Below are 21,869 nucleotides of genomic sequence, written 5' to 3' on the forward strand. Positions count from 1 at the left end.
ATTATTATCGTCGTCTCAGTCTCAATAAAAAGACGAGTCCATCAAGAGAGACCTCTTCCATACTGTTATTTCGTCTTGTACATGGCAAACCTTTAGGCACTTCCGATAAGATCGCTTTTAGCATTCAATAGAAAATCAAATACAAACCTAGCACTTGGGTTAATGGACCTGAAAGGAAGGGAAGGGAAGGCATGGGAAGGGAAGGAGAGAACCAAACTAGCTGCAGGTAAAACCAGAAGGAGAGACGGAAAAGTAAACACACACACACACACATACAGACATCCTCTCTCATACACACACACACAGAAACAGATTTGTTGTGTTTTTGTTGTTTTTATAGCAGAAATGTCTGACATTATATGCCGGCAAAACAATTTCCAGTGAAATGAAATCGAACGGCATTGATTGCATGCCAATGTGGCTCCAAAGTTCTTGATCGACACCTGCAGCCAGACGGAGGACGCAATGAGGTGAAGCAGGCTCAAGATGATGACAGTGACAGTAATGGGAGGGGTGGGGTGGGAGGGTAGGGGAAGTGGGTTGCCCAGACCAAACCAGACCAAGTGGCCATTTATAGAGTAACAAGTAACTAGTAAGACGATCAACAGACGATCCAACTACCAACAACAACAACAACAACTTTCTTGGCAATGACGCAAAACACGCAATCGGAATGAGCCAAGTCTAAGACGAAGACCAAGACCAAGAGCAAAACCAAGTCACCCAGTATTGTAAGGGAACGGAGGGGTAAGTGGGGAGGGTGGAGGCGGTACCCCTTTCGTTCCTCTTACCAACTCTACCCACTTCTATGCCCCATCCATAGTCGTAGTCTATATAGCTTTCTCTGGCGACGTTGCGTTAATTATTATGAGCAGAGGAAGTTGGCAGCGGCGTCGTCGGCAGCGACTAATTGCACTCGGGGTGCCTCTGCTTAATTTGTAGAACCTGCCACTGGCGGCTAGACGTAAATACTCTCCCCATTCCCTGCTCGCTCTCCTTTACCCCACACACAATCATCTCAATGCATTTAACATTAATGTCATGTATTTTGATTACCATTTTGCAGAGTCTCAAACCAAAAAAGAAAATCGAAAGAAGGAATCCAGAAGGAGGAAAACAAAACCAATATGCAGCTGCTGAAATTGAAACTGTAAAAAACAAGGAAATTCGTTTTCATTCCATTCGGAAATATGCCCACCCGCCATAATTGGGATACAGAACGCGTGGGCGTGGCACATTTGGCTGGCGCCTTAAGTCCACTCTGCATCACAGATGCCAATCATGAGATATTGCGGCCAAAACCAAGAAGGTAAGTTGTTTTCAAACATAGCATTTAAGAATCCTATGAATTTTGTATACATACATATATCGAAAACACATACACATATGTCGAAAACGCTCTATTAGTCCTATTGGAGCAAAGAATCATAATAATCCGATTCACACGTTATATTTCAAATATACCCATCATTCGCGCTTTTGGCCACACTAAAAAAACTTTAGGCCTAGCTTAAAGCGAAAGCTTTAAAGCTTCGAAAGCAGGGTTTTATACCAATTTTTATACCAATGCCGAGTTTAGCTGCATAGGTGGCGCATTTTATGTAAAGCTTTGAGCCATTGATGTATTTTTTTTTCAGTCTTTCGAACGGTTCTTCATTCTAGTTTGTTTTCCATCTACTTTTTTCACTTTTTAATTGATTTTCCTCTTGTTTAATGCACTTTCGCTTTTGAAAATCTTGTGGAAAATCTGTGCCATGACGCCTGAACAAGATATCAACGAAATGATAACGTTTTTTCACCTCAAATTTATCAATTTTTTCCCCCGTCAAACCATTTTAAATTTTCGCCATGCTTTTTTCCGATTCATCCTTTTAAGTTTTGAGCCTTTTAAAAAATAAGGGTTTTATTTTTCTAGTCGTAGTTAAGTTCAATGTTTTATCCCAACGGTTCCTTCTTCTTTTAGTAAGTTTTTGTTTTTCATTTAAGGCAATATCAATTTCTTAACTGTTATAAAAAAATAAGTTAATTAAACGCTAACATTTACCTTTGCTGTCTTTTTTGCCTTTATTTCACACACACACACACAAATAGGAACAAAAAATGCAACTCGATCGGTTTTGTACAAACACACGCGCGGTACTCATTTTTCTCGCTCTCTCTCTCTCTTTGCTTTGCCTATTGCTCCTGTGTCCACGGCTGTAGCGCGTGAAAAAATTGCCATATTTTCTTTCTCTTTCGTTTGCCAATTCCAAACAATTTTGCATATTTTTGAGTGCAAATACAAGTTTTTAATAGATAACTTCAAGAACTTTATATATTTTTCACTTTTTACCACTTTTAAGATATTTTAAAGCCTAAAACAAAATATAACGGTTAAACTTGCCAGCAAACAAAACAAACTCGACGAGCGGTCAATTAGAACTAAAAGTTAGAAAGAGTAAGAGAGAGCGAACGAAAATGATAGAGTATAGCCTGAGAGAATCCTTTAATATATTTTCAGTCCGTGAATCGAATTAAACACAAACTAAAACAATTAATAATTATTAAGCCGTACAAAAAAAATACTTTTCTTAAAAATAAAAAGTAGATTAAGCAAGCAAAAAATAACTTAATATAAGAAATTAAATGACTTTATTGCATTTAAATACATATGTGCTACCAGTGATGCCATACCAAAAGAAAGCCAATTGTGATTGAAAAAAAACAGAAAATACTGGTTTTGAAAATGTATGACTTTTTTTGCTTAAAATTAATATATTTCAGAATTCTTTGTTCATCATTGTCTATTTTTAATACTTGAGTATTCTTCTAAGAAAGTTCTATTCGAACCTTCGCTTGAACCATTTAATTTAAAATGAAATAGAAGGCGTACTCGGCGTATGAGTAATGTAAGCAATTCATACTAGAAGAACTTCTTAAAGGACTCAATTTATTCCTTTCAATACCTTTCATTTACATTTTTTTTTACATGTGTTAGCAGACAAGTAGGGAAACAACCTTGTTGAGCCGTTGCTAAGCTGAGTTTCTCTTCAGAGTATTTATCCATGTATGGTAAATAAAAAAGAGACTCGGTCAAATTCTCCCCCTTTTCTTTTTGTTTTTGGAGTTTCGATTTCAAAACTTTTGCATTAGATTTCAGAGTGGTGATCTTCTTATGCTTAGTAGGGTATGTGCCCATGTACTCATAGTGTTCTAGCTCCCCTTACGGAACAATGGTCACTATTTTTGGTCTCTCCGACGAACTGCATGCATAATTGTGCACAAAAGCGTGAAGAGATGAGACCAAGTTGAACGGACAATAAACTTCTTTAGGTGTTTTTTTTATTTTTTTTCTTTGTTTTCCATTTTCTATTTCCAACTGTCTGTCTATCTTTCTGTTTGTTTGTTGGCCGATTCTGACGACCAACTTCTTCTTTTCGGAAGTTAGCCGAGGTAGAAGAATAGCCAAAGACGTTAGACTATTTATTTTGGGAAATAATTCATTGTTGAAACTGGGACGTTGTGTCTAGGTTTTTCAGATTCGGATTCGGTCAAGGTTAATTTGGTGAAAAAAAAAATAGTATTAATGTCAGAGAGAAGAAGATCAGGCCGGATGTGTGGCACAAAACAAAACTTGCTTTATGACTAGCTGACTCTAGATCATAAAGTCAAGTAAGGTTGGAGTTTTTTTTTTCGTTGTTTTTTTTTTGTTGTTTTCTTGTCTCTGTTCCGTTTTGGAATATTAAAATGCGGGCTTGGCGCAGTCAGACACAACTAATTCAATTAAAACGAAACTAAGTAGAGCTAAAAATCCAAGAGTAACATAGATGCAAATGGTGCTCTGGAAGTTGAAGGTTTCGATTTCTCAATGGCTGATTGAAATCTTTACCTTAGGTAAAAATATGACTGGCATTTTTTGGAAACTCTTTGGACAAGCAATTAAAAAGTTTGAAATGCGAATAACAAACAAACAAATGACAGCAGCAGCAGCAGCAGCAACAACAAGTAAATAGTAAAATACAACAACAAACTGGCAACACGTACACACAATAAAAAGTTCACACAAATGAAAGTGAAAATGGCAAAATGTGAATAATTAGCCATCAGCAGAAGCAGCAGCAACAACAAAAGCAGCAACAAAAGAAATAATAATAACGAATTGAAATAGGGAAAAATTTACGAAAAAATTCGCTACAATTGTTAGACCAAGTCCAATGACAATGGCATCAGGCATTGGGCCTGGGCCTGGGCCTGGTCTCTGGGTCTGCCCTGACTCTGACTCTGACTCTGAGTCTTCGTAAGGGCAATAAACCAAAAAAGTTGTTACATTTCTTTATACTAAAGCATCTTCACTTTGTTGTAGTAATTTTGAAGGCAGCAACAGCAGGGACAGAGACAGGGGCAGGGGAAGGGGCACTAAATAAAAAAACCCAACAGCAAGTGAAAATGTTAGTTGTTAGCTCTTTGCCTTGCAGCCGGTGACTTTCTTTCACACAGATACCAAAAACAAAAACGAGCAGGCATATCTGTGAGATACTTATTTGATTTCTTATTTCTTGGGGTTTGTCAAGCAGAATCTCTTTTTGGTTAGTTGTTTTGGTCGAAAACTCAAGGCGCGAAAGTGTGGGAGATCATGGAATAAAAATGGACCACAACAGCTGTTGTTGTTGTTGTTGTTGCTGTTGCTGTTGCTGCTGTTGTTGGCCATTGCATCCATCCACAGTCTGTGTTGATGGATCTAAAAGCAGACTTCGTCAACGGCAATCACGACTAATTAAGTTGTTCAAGTCTTTCGCTTGAACGGAAGCAAAGTTAGTGACTCCACACGACTCTAACCCAAACCCAATCCACTCTATGCCACGGATGTGGTTAATGTTAATATCTCTCCCTCTCTCGCTCTCTTTCCCTATCCCTCTCTTCGAATGTATGTGCCTAAATGCGGAAATCTTGTTGACGCCTCTATAAAGTAGCAGCAAAAATTTATCTCTAATGTGGCATCTTCAACTGCCATCAGATACATAGTTATGATATGGATAGGCCCTACAGAAAAGGAGGTAAGAGTAAAGGGACTGAATGAAAAAAAAAAAAAAAACACTATAACATTTGAATAGGTAGTAATTTGAAAAATGTTATGAGGTTTCATAACAGTGAGAGATGGGTAAAAAGTAAATAGCTAATTGCTAAAGCACCCCGAAACTAAGGCGCATGTTGGATAAGACATAAAACAACAACAACAAAACATTAATATCATCATACAAAGGCACTTACTAAACTAACTATCAGTGTGACTATAATACAAGTCAGTGACAGATAGTCAGTCGGCTTTATCTTTCGCAACTACCTGAAATCGACCGAAACCAAATTCCCTTTGCGGAATGCCTGGGAAATTGTATCCAAGTTTAATTCGGAAATCATCACCAAAAGGGAAAACAAATTAAATCATCCGGAAATCTCAACGGGAAAACTATTGTCATAATTTTTATTTGATTTAGTTGATTGTTCAAAATTTCAATTGTAAAGTATCTTCTCTTTATTTGCTCTATAGTAAATTATCAAACTGACTTACTTTATCAAGTTCATATAAGTTTATTCTCTTTCTGTCAACTAATTTGCTTAAAATGGAGCTTTATAGAATATCTTTAAGCCATTTTTTTTTATCTTTAAACTGGCCAACCTTCGTAACCTTCTAGTACATGCGATACACAGCAAAAATATCTTCAAAATCTACATCAAAAGTATCCTTCATCATTCACAGTAACATGAGAAGTATCTGCTATCGAAGTATCAAAAATATCTTCTAACTCTACATCAAAAGTATCTTTAACCATCCAATTTAACATCTAAAGTATCTTCTATATTTCAACTACTCATGGAAAATAATTTCCAACTACCCAGTAGTATCTCATATCAAAAGTATTTTCCATTTTCTTAATCCACAATAAAACTATCTTACATCAACTATCAAAAGTAATTTCCCTTTTCCCACTTTATATTAAAAATATATACTTTATGGGGTCGGAAACGTCACCTTTTGTGTTTGACCAATTTAATAATACCCTCAAGGGTATAATAATCTTCTAGTCTTCTACTCTAAATAAAAGTTATCTTCCAGAAAGTATCCCATATTTTGAACTCTACATTACAAGTAACTACCGATATCTCAATTTCTATCTTTTATCTAGCAAATAAAACTATTTTCATTCTACCACTACTTTACCTTAAAATAATCTTTTATTTTTAATTTTTGTCTTCTCTTTTAGTTTTTTCTTTTGCATTAATTGCATTAATGTGTAAATTTTTGTTTGTTTTTTGTAATTTTTATATCAAACATTCCATTCGTTGCGACCTTTCGTAATCAAGCAAAAGTTTTTCCTGTTCCCAGACTCCAAGAAAATGACACATCAAAAATATTCAAATTATGTCAAACAAAATGATGAAAATGTGTTTTCTGTTTTTTTTTTTCGTCTTTTTTTGGGCGAAGAAAGCAAATTAAAAATATTTATTTACCCACCCACAAATAAGAAAACCTTGCCTTATTCTGCCATTTGCATTTCCATTTCCAAAAGATATTTAAGAAAATTATGTTTATATCTTTGTGGTTGGGTTTTGGTTTATGTTTTTTGCTTATGCCAAATGATTATAATTAATGACTAGCCACACAAACAGCAAAAGACCTTTTGCAGAGTTCTAATGAGCTAATCTAATGATCACCAGCAATCACAAGAAACAAAATCAAAAACAAAATAGCCAAAAACAATTTCCTGTCTAACTGTCAAAAAGATGAAGAAAAACGAAAGTTCCTATACAAAAACTTTGCAACTCTCATTAGTTGTTGGCCAATACATCAAGTGACATATACATCTACACATACATATAACTTATACGTACTACATATACCTATTTGTATGTTATGAAAAAAGGGCTGGACAAAACTATTAGGTGGCTCATATATGTATGTATGTATATATCTTCAGTCATCATTTTTTTTCTTCTTTTTTCTTGAGGTGAGTTGCATTTTAACCGCCTTTGGCTAGTTTTTCCACTTTTTAGTTCATTTTTTGGTGTATATATTTTGTGTTTCTTCTTTTGTTTGGCCGAGTTGTTTAATAAACACGCAAATATTACATTAAACTTTAAGATACTTTTGCTTTTTATTTTCTATATTACTTACAAACACACACACATAGAGCGTAGCTTAATGGGTGTAAGCATATTTATAGGCTGTCATTACTTTGCCGTAAATTAAACTTTTTAATGCGAAAATTGTTTTGAGCATAATTTCGTTATTAGAAAATGAAGAAAGTTATTGTATAATAGCTGCTTAAATGGAGGGGTTTCAACTTTATTTTTCTTTCTTTTTGTGTGTTTGGTTTTTCCGCCTTTAATGTATATGTGTGTGTGTGTGTGTGTGTGTGTGTGTGCGTGGGCGTTTCGGGAAACTAGAAAATTGTCTCTATTTGAGTATAAACTTTCGAATCGAAAATGATCTTTTATTTGTTGCGGTTATTGTGGCTAGGATTTTTGAAGGGGACCGCTCCCATTTTCCATATGTTTAAGCCACACAAAGAAGCTTCTTAAACAAGGCCCCAAAAATGAGAAGAAATAAAAAATAATGCTACAATGGGAAAACAAAAAGTTAACCTCAAGAAACCGTTATAACAACATACACACACACATGTGCGGATACATATATCCAAGCTCTCTTATAAATCATTAGAAGCAGGTTACGCTTAACAATTTATTTGCTCTACACATGAAATGTATCTTGTAGATAGATCTTAAAAACCTAAGCATGCTCAGAACACACACACCACACTCACACTCACACACACATACACACACACACACAACGCATGTCGACGTTGTCGATCTTGGTTCTGGGGCTCGGAAGGAAGCTAGCAAAACGATCTGATAAGTGTCAAGATGTTGTATAACCTTCAGTGTGAGTGACTGACTGACTGACTGAGTGAGTAAGTGAGTGCAAGAGGTTTAGTTCAGACCCTCCAGCCCTCTCCTTCTCTCTCTCTATCTCTCTCTCTCTCTCTCTCTCGCCACCTCTCAAACACCTGTTGTAGTCTGAGTGCTATACAGAAAATAATTAAATTTCCAAACAAATGTCTTCGATTAGAGATGAGCGATTTTCACAAAAGATTTATTATGATTCTAAATAAAATCACTCAATCTAATGATAATTTAGTGGAAAATATTCAAACTGTGCTAGGGATATCAATTGTTTGTCATTTCCTGGGTAGGGGTAATCAGTTCCACTTCAATTTTGAGAAATTTGTCATAAGTAGTTTCAGATGTTCTTATTAAACACATTAATTATCCTCCTTATTTACTCCTACTATCAGTTTTCTATACCTTTTTATTTCTATCTATATGAAGGTTTTGTTTTGTGTTTTTCCCATTTTTAATGGCGCTTGTTTAGAATTTCATGGGTCACGAAGTGAATCTTAAAAATAATTGTATCTCAATTATCTATCTAGTATCTCAGTAACTCAAAAATTTAGAATTTGTTTCTTTAAAAATCGTTTGCGAGACATTCTCAAAAACGGTAAATGTTTTTAACGACCCTAATATCAGGATTTTACATTTTTACAATTTTATTTTTATGTTTCTATTTTCAAAAATCATATTTTTGAGTACTTTTTTCTAATTATATATAGGTTTTACATATTTTATCTAAAACTTGATGATCTTAGGCTTAAAAACAATTTCTCTTTCGAGAATCGGAAACTTTTTTTTACCTTACGTTTAAGATAGAAGTAGCTACAATCTTATAAAGATTAAATATTTAGTAAAAAAGCCAATAACAAATTCAGTTCTGACAAAATTAATTTGGAATCCAACACTAATTCAGACCTGATTATCAGGAATCGAGTAATCGAAATTTACAGACAGATGAATTTCAATATCAAAAGATCAAAATGTGTCAGGAAAATAATCAAAAAAATGTAACGAAGAATAAAAAATAAGAAAAAAACGGAAGTGTTAGAAACGAAGTGCAATATTTTAGACCACTTTAATTGCACACTTTTAGGGGCAATTGTAGTGATTTTGTCATTTTTTTAAGATGATAAATATAGTTTTATAATTTAAGGTAAATGCTTTTAAAAAACAAAAAAAGAAAGAAACAAAGTGTGTCTCTTCTCTAATAGGCTTGAGAATTCCTCAACACATTTGCTGATAACCCATACGAAAAGGTTAAGTAAGGCTTCTACCATAAAGATTTGAAAAGTTTGAATGGGTGACGCATCATTGAGACTTACAGAGGGATGGGCGGGGGAAAGGGCTTATATGGGGGAAGGAGAGCATCAGTGTTTCAGTTGAAAGTGACTTTACACAAAATCACAAAAATATATTCCAGATATGTAGGTACATATTGCTCCTAACACTGACAATGCCTGCTGCTGCCCCCGAATAATGATAATTTTCGAAAACCCATATTTATGGCATCACGAATGAGCTTTATGTGAGAGTAAATCTATCTATCTGAAAATATCATTATGAAAGAAATCATAAGAATATACATATATCAGGTTAACAGACATTACAAAAGTCATTTGATAACTTGAAAAAACGAATAGATAAATCCAAATGCAAAATGCACTCTGCACTCTCTTATTTTCAAAAGGGTCAACAAGGTTTTTTATAAGTGAATATAGCATATTTTGAAAGTTTAAATTCAAATATGTCTTTGAAAGTTCAGACAGAAATAACTCTTGTATTGTAAAGGATCATAATAGTCAAATTCATATATGATAATACGAAGGCTTCTAAAAACCTTTCTATTATATTTCTTTTTATCTCTGTATGTCTTATAATTGGGTTAAAGCAATTGGGTCATTGCAGAAACTACGCATTATGACTTTAGGCAGTGGCGAATCATTCCCTTCAAAACGATATTTTATGCCTTAAACTAAGACAACCTTCGATATCTAAGACCGATTTGACTATAACAAGAAGTCGCAATGATATCAATTGCAAAAGGTCGAAGAGGACTGCTCACAAGTCTAACTTTGGTCTAAACGCCCAAGTCCATAAGCAGGGTGGATGAAAAATTTACCCAAGAGAAGTAGATTCTGTTTTAAAGATTAGTATCAACTGAAGAGCGTTTAAATAACTTTAAAATAATCAAAAAAATGTAACGAAGAATAAAAAATAAGAAAAAAACGGAAGTGTTAGAAACGAAGTGCAATATTTTAAACCACTTTAATTGCACACTTTTAGGGGCAATTGTAGTGATTTTGTCATTTTTTTAAGATGATAAATATAGTTTTATAATTTAAGGTAAATGCTTTTAAAAAACAAAAAAAGAAAGAAACAAAGTGTGTCTCTTCTCTAATAGGCTTGAGAATTCCTCAACACATTTGCTGATAACCCATACGAAAAGGTTAAGTAAGGCTTCTACCATAAAGATTTGAAAAGTTTGAATGGGTGACGCATCATTGAGACTTACAGAGGGATGGGCGGGGGAAAGGGCTTATATGGGGGAAGGAGAGCATCAGTGTTTCAGTTGAAAGTGACTTTACACAAAATCACAAAAATATATTCCAGATATGTAGGTACATATTGCTCCTAACACTGACAATGCCTGCTGCTGCCCCCGAAGGCGGTATGTACATATGTAAGTTTCAACCTCAGTTTGTTACAGTTGTTGTTGTTATTGCTGTTGTTGTTCCATTGTTTTGGTCACACGCAGCAGCAGCAGCAGCTGAGTAGTAACAGACAGAAAATAGAAAAATTACCCAAGCCCAAGCCAAAGACCTGATGTGCAAGGTGGCATCCAGCACTAGATGATGATGATGATGATGATAATGATGATGATGGGGCACCCAAAACCTTAGGCTCTGTGAAAATGAGGAAAAACAGAAACGATATCGCATGGCGCGTAGACAATGACTCGACAGCGACAGCGACGGCGACGGCGACGTTAGCCGTGGCAGAGCTCAAACTCAACGGCAGCTGACTCTGGCTCTGACTTTGAATCCGCCGACTGCCGACTGCCGACTACCAGACTGTTGGCCGTGTCAGTTGGTAAACTTCAGTCGAGCTTGATGGGCGAGAGCGAGCGGTATTATTATTATTATTCGTCCGTCTGTCTCTCTATACGATTCGGCAACAATTCTTCATGAAGCAGTTACGGATGGTTGAACAACAACCAATCTGCCGGCCACCCAACCACCACCTCACCACCCCCCTTTAGGAAAAGCAAAAATAAAACACAAAAAAAAGCGAAAAACAAAAAATGTGCGACAGCAATGAAAATTTATAATTTGCATAATTATTACAATTATTTTTTTATTTTGTGTGAGTGTGCTTGAAAAGTGAAATGAAACCAAAGCTTAAATGCAACTGAGAATCCTCAAAAAAAAAAAAAAAGAAATACGTGAAAACGAAATAGAAAATAAATAGAATATAAAGTTGAATCATCCTATCATCCCATCATTATGTACTGCACCAAAGATTGCTCTTGCAGTTTATGTCGTGAGCTGAGAGCCTATAAGCTAAGCAGCACCAAAAAGAAAATGCCTCCAGCAACAACATCTACAACAACAACAACAACATTGGGTCTACAATCCACAAATAATGTTCATAGTACACCAAGTTCCCTATTGGGTAGAATGCTCAATGATAATTTCATATTACGACGCCGGGGCATTTCGTTGAAGAACTTTCAACCACAATCGCTGAGGAATAGTGAAATGTGTCAGCAATTGTCAGTGAGGCCACGCCCCACACAAACACCATCGCCCACACCGATTGAAGAGTTGCCCGATTTGGAGGAGTCGACAAAACCCAATCATAAGGTGGTCATCTATTTTGGTGACTCAATAAATCGTCAGCAACCTTCACCAAAAGATTTGCACTCTCAACTCTTGCAAGAGATGTCCCAGAAACTGAAGGTCCAAGATCCAGGCGATCCAGTTAAAGCGACGTTGAATCTGGCTGGGGAGCAGGTGGGAAACGATCATCAGTTGTTGGTGGTGGCTGCTGCTGATGAACTGCCGCCCTACATTGAGAGCGTGCAGAATGGTGTAATTAATATCAAAATTGAAGGCAATTACCGGCGAGCCAGTGCTCTAGTGGAAACGGTGGCAAAGCCAACTTTAGCCGTTGTCAGTCCAACGAAATTCGATTCTGCCCAAGCTGCTGCTGATGTTAATGACGATGACGATGATGATGATGATGATGATGATGATGATGATGATGACGACAATCACGTTGAAGAAGCAAATGACAACAGCGACGACCCTGGCCACGATGCTGAGACAGATTCATGCGACTGGAGCTATGTTCAGGAGTGGCGACGTGCCGCATGCAGACGACGGTTTGTATCCATACCCAAACCAAGGCAAGCCATATTGCCATGCCACATAGTGAAAATATTTTCAAATGATTTGCCATTTCTCTCTCAGCAATTTTCTGCATCTGCAATTCTATTGTGAAAGCCAAAGTCGAGACACAGCCAAGGAAAGGGTTTCAGCTTAAGACATAAAAAAATGAAATGCAAGTTCTTCGCCAGAGCTAAGCTAAAAATGTGGAAAGGATTTGTGAAAGAGAAGAACTTTCTTTTGCTTTGATTTTCAATTTTGTATTCAATTCCAATTAAAGTCTTCTTCTCTTTTCGTTTTCATGTTTGTACTTAAATTTTGAACGTTTTTTACTTTTTGTTTTTGAAAAAAAAAAATACTTTTTTTTGTTACTGGTTCAAAAATTTTACTCGTTTCCCTATGTAAATGAGTATTATTATTAATTTAGTTTTATACCAAACCATATTGACTTTTTTTCGGTTTATTTATTGTTAGGAACTGTTGTATGCTTGAACTCTCAGATAAAACTAACCCAGCCCAATAGAAATCTTACCAAGTCTCGTCAAACTCAAACTGGCTAAGCCAACTGGGATGTCATTTTTAACTGATTTCAATCTACAACTTCTTTAAAGAGTTCATACTTCTTCTTGTAATATTTAAGATTTTAGCAAGAAAGTCTTAAATAATTGCCCACCCAAAAACTGAGTTTTCTACGTTCAAATGCACCTGTGGCAAAAACGGAAATAACTAAGAAGTCAATTTTTACGTTTCATCATCGGAATACAATAACCAAAAACTTACAGAACAAATTATTTCATTAAGTTACTTAGAAGCCGAGAAAATCAGAACTAAAGTCGAAAAACAAAATCATAGATTCTGTATAAAAATGTTGATAATTTTCGAAAACCCATATTTATGGCATCACGAATGAGCTTTATGTGAGAGTAAATCTATCTATCTGAAAATATCATTATGAAAGAAATCATAAGAATATACATATATCAGGTTACAGACATTACAAAAGTCATTTGATAACTTGAAAAAACGAATAGATAAATCCAAATGCAAAATGCTAAATTCTGCACTCTCTTATTTTCAAAAGGGTCAACAGGATTATAACAAGGTTTTTTATAAGTGAATATAGCATATTTTGAGAGTTTAAATTCAAATATGTCTTTGAAAGTTCAGACAGAAATAACTCTTGTATTGTAAAGAATCATAATAGTCAAATTCATATATGATAATGCGAAGGCTTCTAAAAACCTTTCTATTATATTTCTTTTTATCTCTGTATGTCTTATAATTGGATTAAAGCAATTGGGTCATTGCAGAAACTACGCATTATGACTTTAGGCAGTGGCGAATCATTCCCTTCAAAACGATATTTTATGCCTTAAACTAAGACAACCTTCGATATCTAAGACCGATTTGACGAAGGTCGAAGAGGACTGCTCACAAGTCTAACTTTGGTCTAAACGCCCAAGTCCATAAGCAGTGTGGATGAAAAATTTACCCAAGAGAAGTAGATTCTGTTTTAAAGATTAGTATCAACTGAAGAGCGTTTAAATAACTTTCGAAAATGATGTAATGCATATGCCTACATCCAATAATATTTATTATGTTAATTTTGTTATGGATTATAAAATAGTCTTCAAATCGGTAAAGGTCAGTGTTCGCAAAACTAAAGCCCAATCAAGGTAGCCACTTAAAACGGGAGCATTGTGTAAACTGAACTTCAAATATTTTAAAATGTTACCAAAAACAAATGCCAAAACTTCTTTACATACATGAGTCTTATTTAGCACTCGGCCATTGTCAATTTATAGAAATTCTGGCTTTGTGTTTTGCTTTTTATTCCATTTTTTTTTCTTTTTAGTCTCAAGACAATGGCTATTGGGAATATGGGTCAACGTTTAATATCGCAACAATAATGTTTATGGTTTATAATTAAATCAAAAAGAATCACAAGCTGGCTAGAATGTTTGTTTGTTGTTGTTGTTGTTGTCGATTTCTTCTTACCTTTTTGTTTTATGCCATTTGTTTATGTTTTTGTTTGACCAAACCCAGTTAGAAAATGATAATCATGATGAAGATGTCATAAAGAACTGTGTGAGAATGAATATGAATGAAATGTTAGATATATATATATATATATATGTATATATATATATGTATGTATAAATGACAATGATCAACCCAGTTTTAGGCAAAAACAACAAAAAATCTTAAATTCTAAAATACAGTTATATCATCAGAATTATGAAATTTCAATACAAGAATTTGTTAATAAAGAAAAAAAACTAATCTTATCAAATTAAAAATACTCTTTACGACTCTTTTGATAAGATTTTAGTAAACAAAAATATAAACATTTTTATACGATTTTTTATGATTATTGTAATTTTAAAAATGTGCCTAATATATGTATATTCATATGTACATATCTCTATATGTAGGCCTGAGTTTTCTAAGAAAAGCATCCAAAAGGATGGATTTTCTTTTCCTAAATCTCTTTTAGCTCTTTGTAAGTGAAAAAAGCAATTTGATCCCCAAAAAAGTGTTTACCCAAAACTGTCACTGTTGGAACGCTGTAAAAGCTAGCAATTTAGTGACAGCCTCTCAAGATCGTATCACTTTTGACTAACTTTTAATGAGGTGCCACTGGCCGAAAACGCCAAGGTACCAAGATCAAGCCAAGGCTGATACCTTGGCTCTGCCCCTTTTATCTGTTTCTCTCTATCACTAACTAGATTGTCAAGAGTGTGTGAAAGATTAGCGGTAATATGACAGTCTGTCGTCGCCCGTTAGATGTTGCCTTTGTTGGTTCTTATAACATGAAGCAGAAGCTTCTTTGCCTCTTTGCCCGTTTTTTTTCCTATGTTTAAGCGACTGAATTTTAATTAGTTGCATAATTTATGGGCTTAACCAATGTAAAAATGGGACACATGCAAAATGTGATCAAATGTCATAATGTTGCCCCTCTATACGCTTAAATAGGGTATTATTGGATTGTTCAGTTGCTTGAGAGAAGAAAGCATTTGCAATGCTATAAGTTATCAAAGTGTGTTCGTTTCTTTCAATCAATTTATTCAAGTTATTGATAAAGCTTAAGTTGGATTAATTGAAAGGTTTTTCGATTAGATGAACTATTACTTATACATATGTAGCTGTCATAAAAAGGATCAGTTCAAAAGGAAGCCTTAGTGAAGAAGCCTTCTTTGTCTTCAACTTGCCAAAAATGCGTTTTATAGTTTTTATTAGATTGGCTAAGCAAACCAAATGGGAACAATAAAATAAAGGTTATTTTTTTCTGCACCCCAAATCAAACTTCCAACAAATCAAAGTAAAGATAAATTCTTCTTAAAGTCTTCTTATAAAATTATTTACAAAATAAAATTGACTGGAAGAGTATTTAAATATCAGCAACACCAAAAATAGCTTCATTGATTATTTCAAAGCATACTTTTGGGTGTAGCTACCCATTAGAACCAGCTACAGCAAACTTTAAAAAATCGAATGCACTTTAAAAAATATTTAAATTGCAAAATGAAATGGGTTTTTGGTAAAATTCATTTTTTTAACTCAACAAATAATTTCTTTAATTAAAATTTAAACTCAGCACCTACAGTTGGTTGTAATTACTAAAATACTATAAACGACTAACAATAAGTTAATAAGCTTTTGCAATTTTTGGCCATATTTGGCGTTAAAAAAAAACGTTTAGCGAAACATATTTTTTTAAGTATCTATATTTGTTGTTAAATTTTAGTAATTTTCATAAATTTTAGTTTATTCGACATATAATTTTTTTCTGTATAGTTTCTTGTTTGAATTTCCTTTTAATTATTTGACTGACAGCAAGAAAAAAACACTTTATTAGCGTCTCCTGAAAGGCATCTCAAAAGGTCGCTTTTTTCCTATTATAATAGAATTTAAATATTAAGTAAATTTTTTAAATGTTTTTTAGGGAGTAAGTAGTCCAAATGACTTTATAAAAATATAATCTAAAAATCACTCAGCATGTTGAAGGTTTTTTTCATTGATTTCTTACATGGTTTTCTCTCTCTCTCTCTCCCGCAGACCCACTGGGAATTTGCCACCAAACTTTGGACCCCAACAGTTACCCAGTCAGATCAGTGGGTTGCCACCAGTGCCACCCCAGCAACTGCAGCAGCAGCAGCAGCAGAATCTATCTGTTGGTGCTCCGGGTCATGGTTTGGCAGTGGCAATGGCCACACCAGCACCACGAGTCTTTAAGGAGCTGGCTCAACAGCCTAGCAACAACAACAACAACAACAATAGTAGCAATAACAAGGGATTGGGAACGGGATTGAGTGGGGGTATTGGTGTGATTGGTTCGCCACACAATAAACCATTACTGACCAGTCCAAGTCTCATTGCTGGCGCTCCTCTGCAAATGACTCCCGCTGTGGCCAAAGCTGTTATACCCCAACGGGCAGTGGCTGGGCCAGCACGTCTAACGGTACAGAGCACACCGGTGAAATCTCAGCCACCACAATTAAGCGGCAGTTTGAGTCATTCATCACCTGGGCATGGTCGCCCACCCACTCTGGGCATACCGACAGCAGGGACGACAAGTGGGCCAACTGCCTCACGGACGCATCAGCATGATCAACAATTTCGGGCACTGCACCGAGTGCAGGAGTGTCACAGTTCCTCGGACGAGAATCGCAGCTCGGGTCATGCCAGCATGTCGGATACGGGTGGGCATAGCTCATCCCCGGCGGGTGGCATGACATTGGGTCCCCTGCCCGAAGATCGTTTGGCTGCCGGTGTGACCAATCGGAGTACACGATCGCGTCGACATCGTGGCATTGGTCTGCAAAGTGCTGGCGGTGGCTGTGGTGTAGGTGGTGCTGGTGGCGGCGGAGGTGGTGGTGGTGGTGCTGGAGGCGGTAAGGCCCCCTGGACAGGCACTGGACTGGAGGACATCAAATTGGCCATGTTAACCCTGCGATCGCAGACGAGTAGCAGTACCTACAGCAGTCTAAGTGCTGGCTCAGAGAGCTCAGAGCCAGCCAGACGATTGGGCCGCTACTCATCCCTGGAAACGGTGATCACCAGCACCAGTGCCGATGAGTTTGTGTGGGTGGACTCGCACAATCGTCTGGTGGAGCTTCAGCATCCCCCATGGAGTCAACAGTGCATCATGCGGGTCCTGCGGAATGGTCGATGCAAGCAACAGGCCGAGCACATAGCTGTGGAGGTCATCTCGCGACTGGGCTATCTTCTGCAGAGAGCTCTGGTCAGGATTGCCCGGGAGATTCAACGCTTCTCATCGGGTTTGGGTCTCTGCTCTAAGCAGGAAGTTGCCGGTGCCTTCAAAGTGGTTCTCTGCTCCAGTTTGGCTGATTCCTGCACAAAGGCCTGCCTCCGATCGGCCGCCATGTTCGCTGTGCCCGGCGAAAGTGCCCTCAAGCAGAGCAAATCCTCACGTGCCGGCCTCCAGTTGTCCGTGGGACGTTTCTATCGCTGGATGACAGATGCTCGGCTCGGCAAATTCATTCATGAATATGCCGCCGTCTATCTGTGCGCTGGCATTGAGAATCTTCTCGAGGAGATTATGCTGCAGTGCAGCAATGGCAGCACAGCAGCGGCTCTCGATCAGAGCATAGCCAATTCTGGCGATATTTGGGGTCTGCTGCAGCCATTTGCCCATCTAAATGCTGGACGTGTAGCTTCTGGAGCGCTGACCATGCCCCGTTGGGCCAGTGCCTCCTCGCTGGCCACTTGTGTGGGCAGCATACGAGAGCTTAAGGAGAAGGCTTTGCGCACTCAGCAAGAGTTCCAATTGTCCGCCGCCCTCTCGGGATCAGCCCTGGCTGCTCTCTTCTATTTCATGCGCTGCTCTCAGCTGGAGCACACGGAAATTATGGCCACCCAGAGTACAACTCCGGGTCAGGCTCCTGCCTCCCATGGGCCAGCCAATTCCCATTCGGGTTCGCATGTCCAGGAATTGTGCTATGAACGTGCCTATGTGGTCCTCCCACCCCTTGCCGAATGGTTGCGCGTGGCCTCGGCCCATGCGGAACATCGAAGTGCCTTAATGATCGACAAGGATGATGTAATGCAGGCGGCACGTCTCTTACTCCCCGGTGTCGATTGTCCCATACGTCCGGTGGCCCACGACGAAGAGCTGCCCACCAAGAAGACCCACTTCAATACGCCAAGCAGTTCGAATGGCTCCAATGGCACAGGCACCAGCAGCAGCTGTAGTAGCTCACCCATTGTCAACAGCAGCATGAGCATTGCCGAAGACACCTCCGAATGGGGACGTCGTGCCACCATCGGTGTGGCCTTCAAGGTGGGATCATGGAGTGAAGTCGTCTAGGATTTATTCTCTAACCATTTTGTTCTATTGTTCCTTTAGCTCCTTCTGACTGGCCGTGCCGAGTTGCTGGCCCAAGCTGCCCAGCTCCTGCCACCCACGACTCGTTATGATACACAAAACAGCGCCGGTTTGACTGCTCTGATGATTGCAAGCATTCGCAATGATGAAGTCGCTCTTCATGCCCTACTCGATGCCGGTTGTGATCCAAACATTGAAGTTCCCGCTGCTGGCAGTGCCGGCTATCCAGCCATTCAATCGGATACCCAACACTGGACAGCCTTGAGTTTTGCGGCCAGTCGTGCCAATTATGTGGCCCTGCGCATTCTGCTCGAACGTGGCGGCAAAGTTGAGGGTGGAGCTCGCTCCAGCGAAGAGAAATGTACCCTGACTCCCTTACAATTGGCCGCTGGCACTGGCAACTTGGAGATCGTGGCCCTTCTGCTGGCCCATGGGGCCAATGGTTTTCTATCCACACAGCAAAAGGATTCACTGTGCTTTGCCGGCTCAGCCCAGAAGGGTTGCTTCTGTGCTATCTCCGTTGCTGCTGCCCATGGCCATCGTTCGTGCTTACGCAAAATGTTGGCACATCCCGTCTCGCCGGGCACTCGGGATGTTCTATCGCTTGAGGAAATGCTTGCCGAGGGCGATGTGGGTGGTGTTCGGGGCGGAGGCGGAGGTGCTTCTATCAATGCTGCCAATTCATCAAATGCAAATGGCACCAATGAGGATCTCTTGCCGTTGTTAAATAAGACACAAATTAAGAGACTGCAGGAAGCCATGTATCATAGTGCTGAAAATAATCATTTGGGTAAGCTTAATGACCGAAAATGTAACAATAAGATTCACAATATCAAGAGGTCCTTATCTAATCTTAGCTAAACAGACTTAGCTATTAAAAAAGGCACCTAACACAGCTGAAGTAAGGATAGGTCTAGTAAAGCCGTCTGAGTCTTCTTCTGGTTCTACTTCAATCTTTCGAAATTTTTTTTTTGACAACTTCCATAATTCTTGCATTCATCATGTATCACAGAGCCTTTTTGGCATAGAAGAGACTTGAAGTAGGGATGCTCTGTACATTATTCAGGAAAACCCTTGTTTCACAGTGAAATCAACCCATACATTTTGGATAACTTTGTTTTAAAATCTTGACCAATTTCTCTAAGCCAAGAAGCCTTGCGAAAATTGCAATCCTTTTCTAGTCTAGTTGGTTTTTGATCTTTGAATTTTACATCCAAAAAGGCGATAAAATCATTCGTTCAATGAAAGGGTTTTCTTTTAAACTGAATACCAGTTCACCATAAGAGAGAAACTAGTAACTAGGAACGAAGATATTTACTATTAATTTCTTTCTCTGGTGTTTCAAATGTTATCCAAAAAGTTACAAATGAATAAATTTGATTTGGTTTGTATAACATAATTAATCTTTTTAAACGAAATGCTTAGTTTGTTGATTTTAATGAATTTGTCCTAAAAGTTAATATATTCCAAGCAATTTGTCTGATTATCCTTTTCTAAACTGATGGCCTATATGCATGTACACAATTGAAAAAGGTTTAACTTATTGATATTAGCTGAGAAACAAAGTGTTTACAATTTTCTTACCTTCTATTTTATGAACCTTTCTCATCAAGATCTTTTCTTGAATGAATTCCCATGAGTGAGATTTAATATAACCAGTTTTGATGTTTTGTCACTTTGATATGGTATTTTAATTTAACGGTATTTAATCTTAAAAGTCACATTAATAAACCAACCAAGTACCTGATTACCTAATTGAAAACAAAAACAAAATTTATAGCCATTTTTTTGTGTGTCATTAATTTGATTTGATTTTTTTGTTTGAAATAAAATGCAGACATAACAATTGAATTGCGCAAACTGGGCGTACCCTGGACCCTTCATTGCTGGATGCATGCTCTGTCGGCTGCCCATGAACTGAGATTGGATGCGGTTATCGATCAATTGCTGCAGGATTTCCTGCAAGTCTGCCCCGATGATTATAGTGCACAATTTGTTAGCGAATGTCTGCCATTGTTATTCAATATATTTCGTAATAAAAATGAGGGTACCACTTTGCTATTGGCTGATATATTTGCCACCTGCTTTGGCTGGGAGACCCTAATGCCGCTGAAGGAGCAACCACAATTGCAACCGGTTCAGGGTTCACGTATTGATCCCAAATTTGTGAACAATCCAGAGCTAAGTGATGTGACATTCAGGTGAGCCAAACGACCATGAGGTCAATGAATGAATTTTGATAGTAATTAATTGTTTATTTTTTTTTTTTTTGGTAATTACATCAGGGTTGAGGGCAAAATCTTTTATGGCCATAAAATTGTTTTGGTCACTGCCTCGCCACGTTTCCAGAGCATGCTGAGTTCGAAACTAAGTGATGCCAACTCAACGCCAACAGTTCAGATCAATGATATACGCTATCATATATTCCAATTGGTTATGCAATATCTATATAGTGGTGGATGCGGTTCTTTGGATGTTACCCATGGCGATGTTCTCGAATTGATGGCAGCCGCAAGTTTCTTTCAACTGGAGGGACTGTTACGCTACACAGAGGCACGGTGTTCCGAAATGGTCGATGTGGACAATGTGGTGGCCATGTATATACATGCTAAGGTATAACATTTCATTCTCATTTCTCATTTGGTGTTTAATTAATTGTTGTTTATTGTGGTTCGTTCATTTAGGTCTACAATGCCCATCATTTGTTGGAGTATTGTCAGTGTTTTCTACTTCAGAATATGGTTGCCCTTCTTACCTATGATGATTCGGTTAAGCGTTTATTATTTGCCAAGAAGATACCAAATCATGATGTCCTTGCCGGTCTCTTGCAGACCCTACAGACGCGTCTCAAGACCCGGAAACCCAATGCCAACTCCTATCGTTCACCGCCGGCCACGCCCGTGAAAAAATAATAGTTAGAGCGTTAGAGAAAATCGTTTCATATTTATTGCATTGTTTTAATCATAATCATTGAGCTTGTATTATATAATACTTATATACATATATATATAAAATGATTGATAAATCAAAATCCCAAAAGAAAAATAATTATCCTATTATCCTTTACCTGTCCCAAATTCCTCTCTTTATTCCGAACCACTCTCTCCTCCCCTTTTAAACAGACTTAGTTGTAATTAATTTTTTTTTTTTTTTATTGTTCAATGCACTGTTAACTTATACGAACCCAAGGACTAAAACGTATA

At 37.5% G+C, this 21,869-nt stretch overlaps 1 protein-coding gene across 2 annotated transcripts; it reads left to right on the top strand.

The window, feature by feature from the left end:
- The first annotated feature begins 1,070 nt into the window (after positions 1 to 1,070).
- On the top strand, positions 1,071 to 21,697 carry LOC6638700 (ankyrin repeat and BTB/POZ domain-containing protein 2). 2 transcript variants are annotated; one of them, XM_047012122.1, is made up of 7 exons: positions 1,071 to 1,309; positions 16,377 to 17,134; positions 17,210 to 18,621; positions 18,688 to 19,456; positions 20,504 to 20,867; positions 20,952 to 21,279; positions 21,351 to 21,697. In XM_047012122.1, the coding sequence occupies exons 1-7, from the start codon at positions 1,191 to 1,193 to the stop codon at positions 21,576 to 21,578; spliced, it is 3,978 nt and encodes a 1,325-aa protein (XP_046868078.1). In that variant the 5' UTR covers positions 1,071 to 1,190; the 3' UTR covers positions 21,579 to 21,697. The 2 variants fall into 2 exon arrangements, with proteins under 2 accessions (XP_046868078.1, XP_023037479.1); XM_023181711.2 differs by lacking the exon at positions 1,071 to 1,309 and adding an exon at positions 11,433 to 12,313.
- The last annotated feature ends 172 nt before the right edge of the window (positions 21,698 to 21,869 follow it).

The sequence above is a fragment of the Drosophila willistoni genome (genome assembly GCF_018902025.1).
Source record: "Drosophila willistoni isolate 14030-0811.24 chromosome XR unlocalized genomic scaffold, UCI_dwil_1.1 Seg144, whole genome shotgun sequence".
NCBI classification, from domain to species: domain Eukaryota; kingdom Metazoa; phylum Arthropoda; class Insecta; order Diptera; family Drosophilidae; genus Drosophila; species Drosophila willistoni.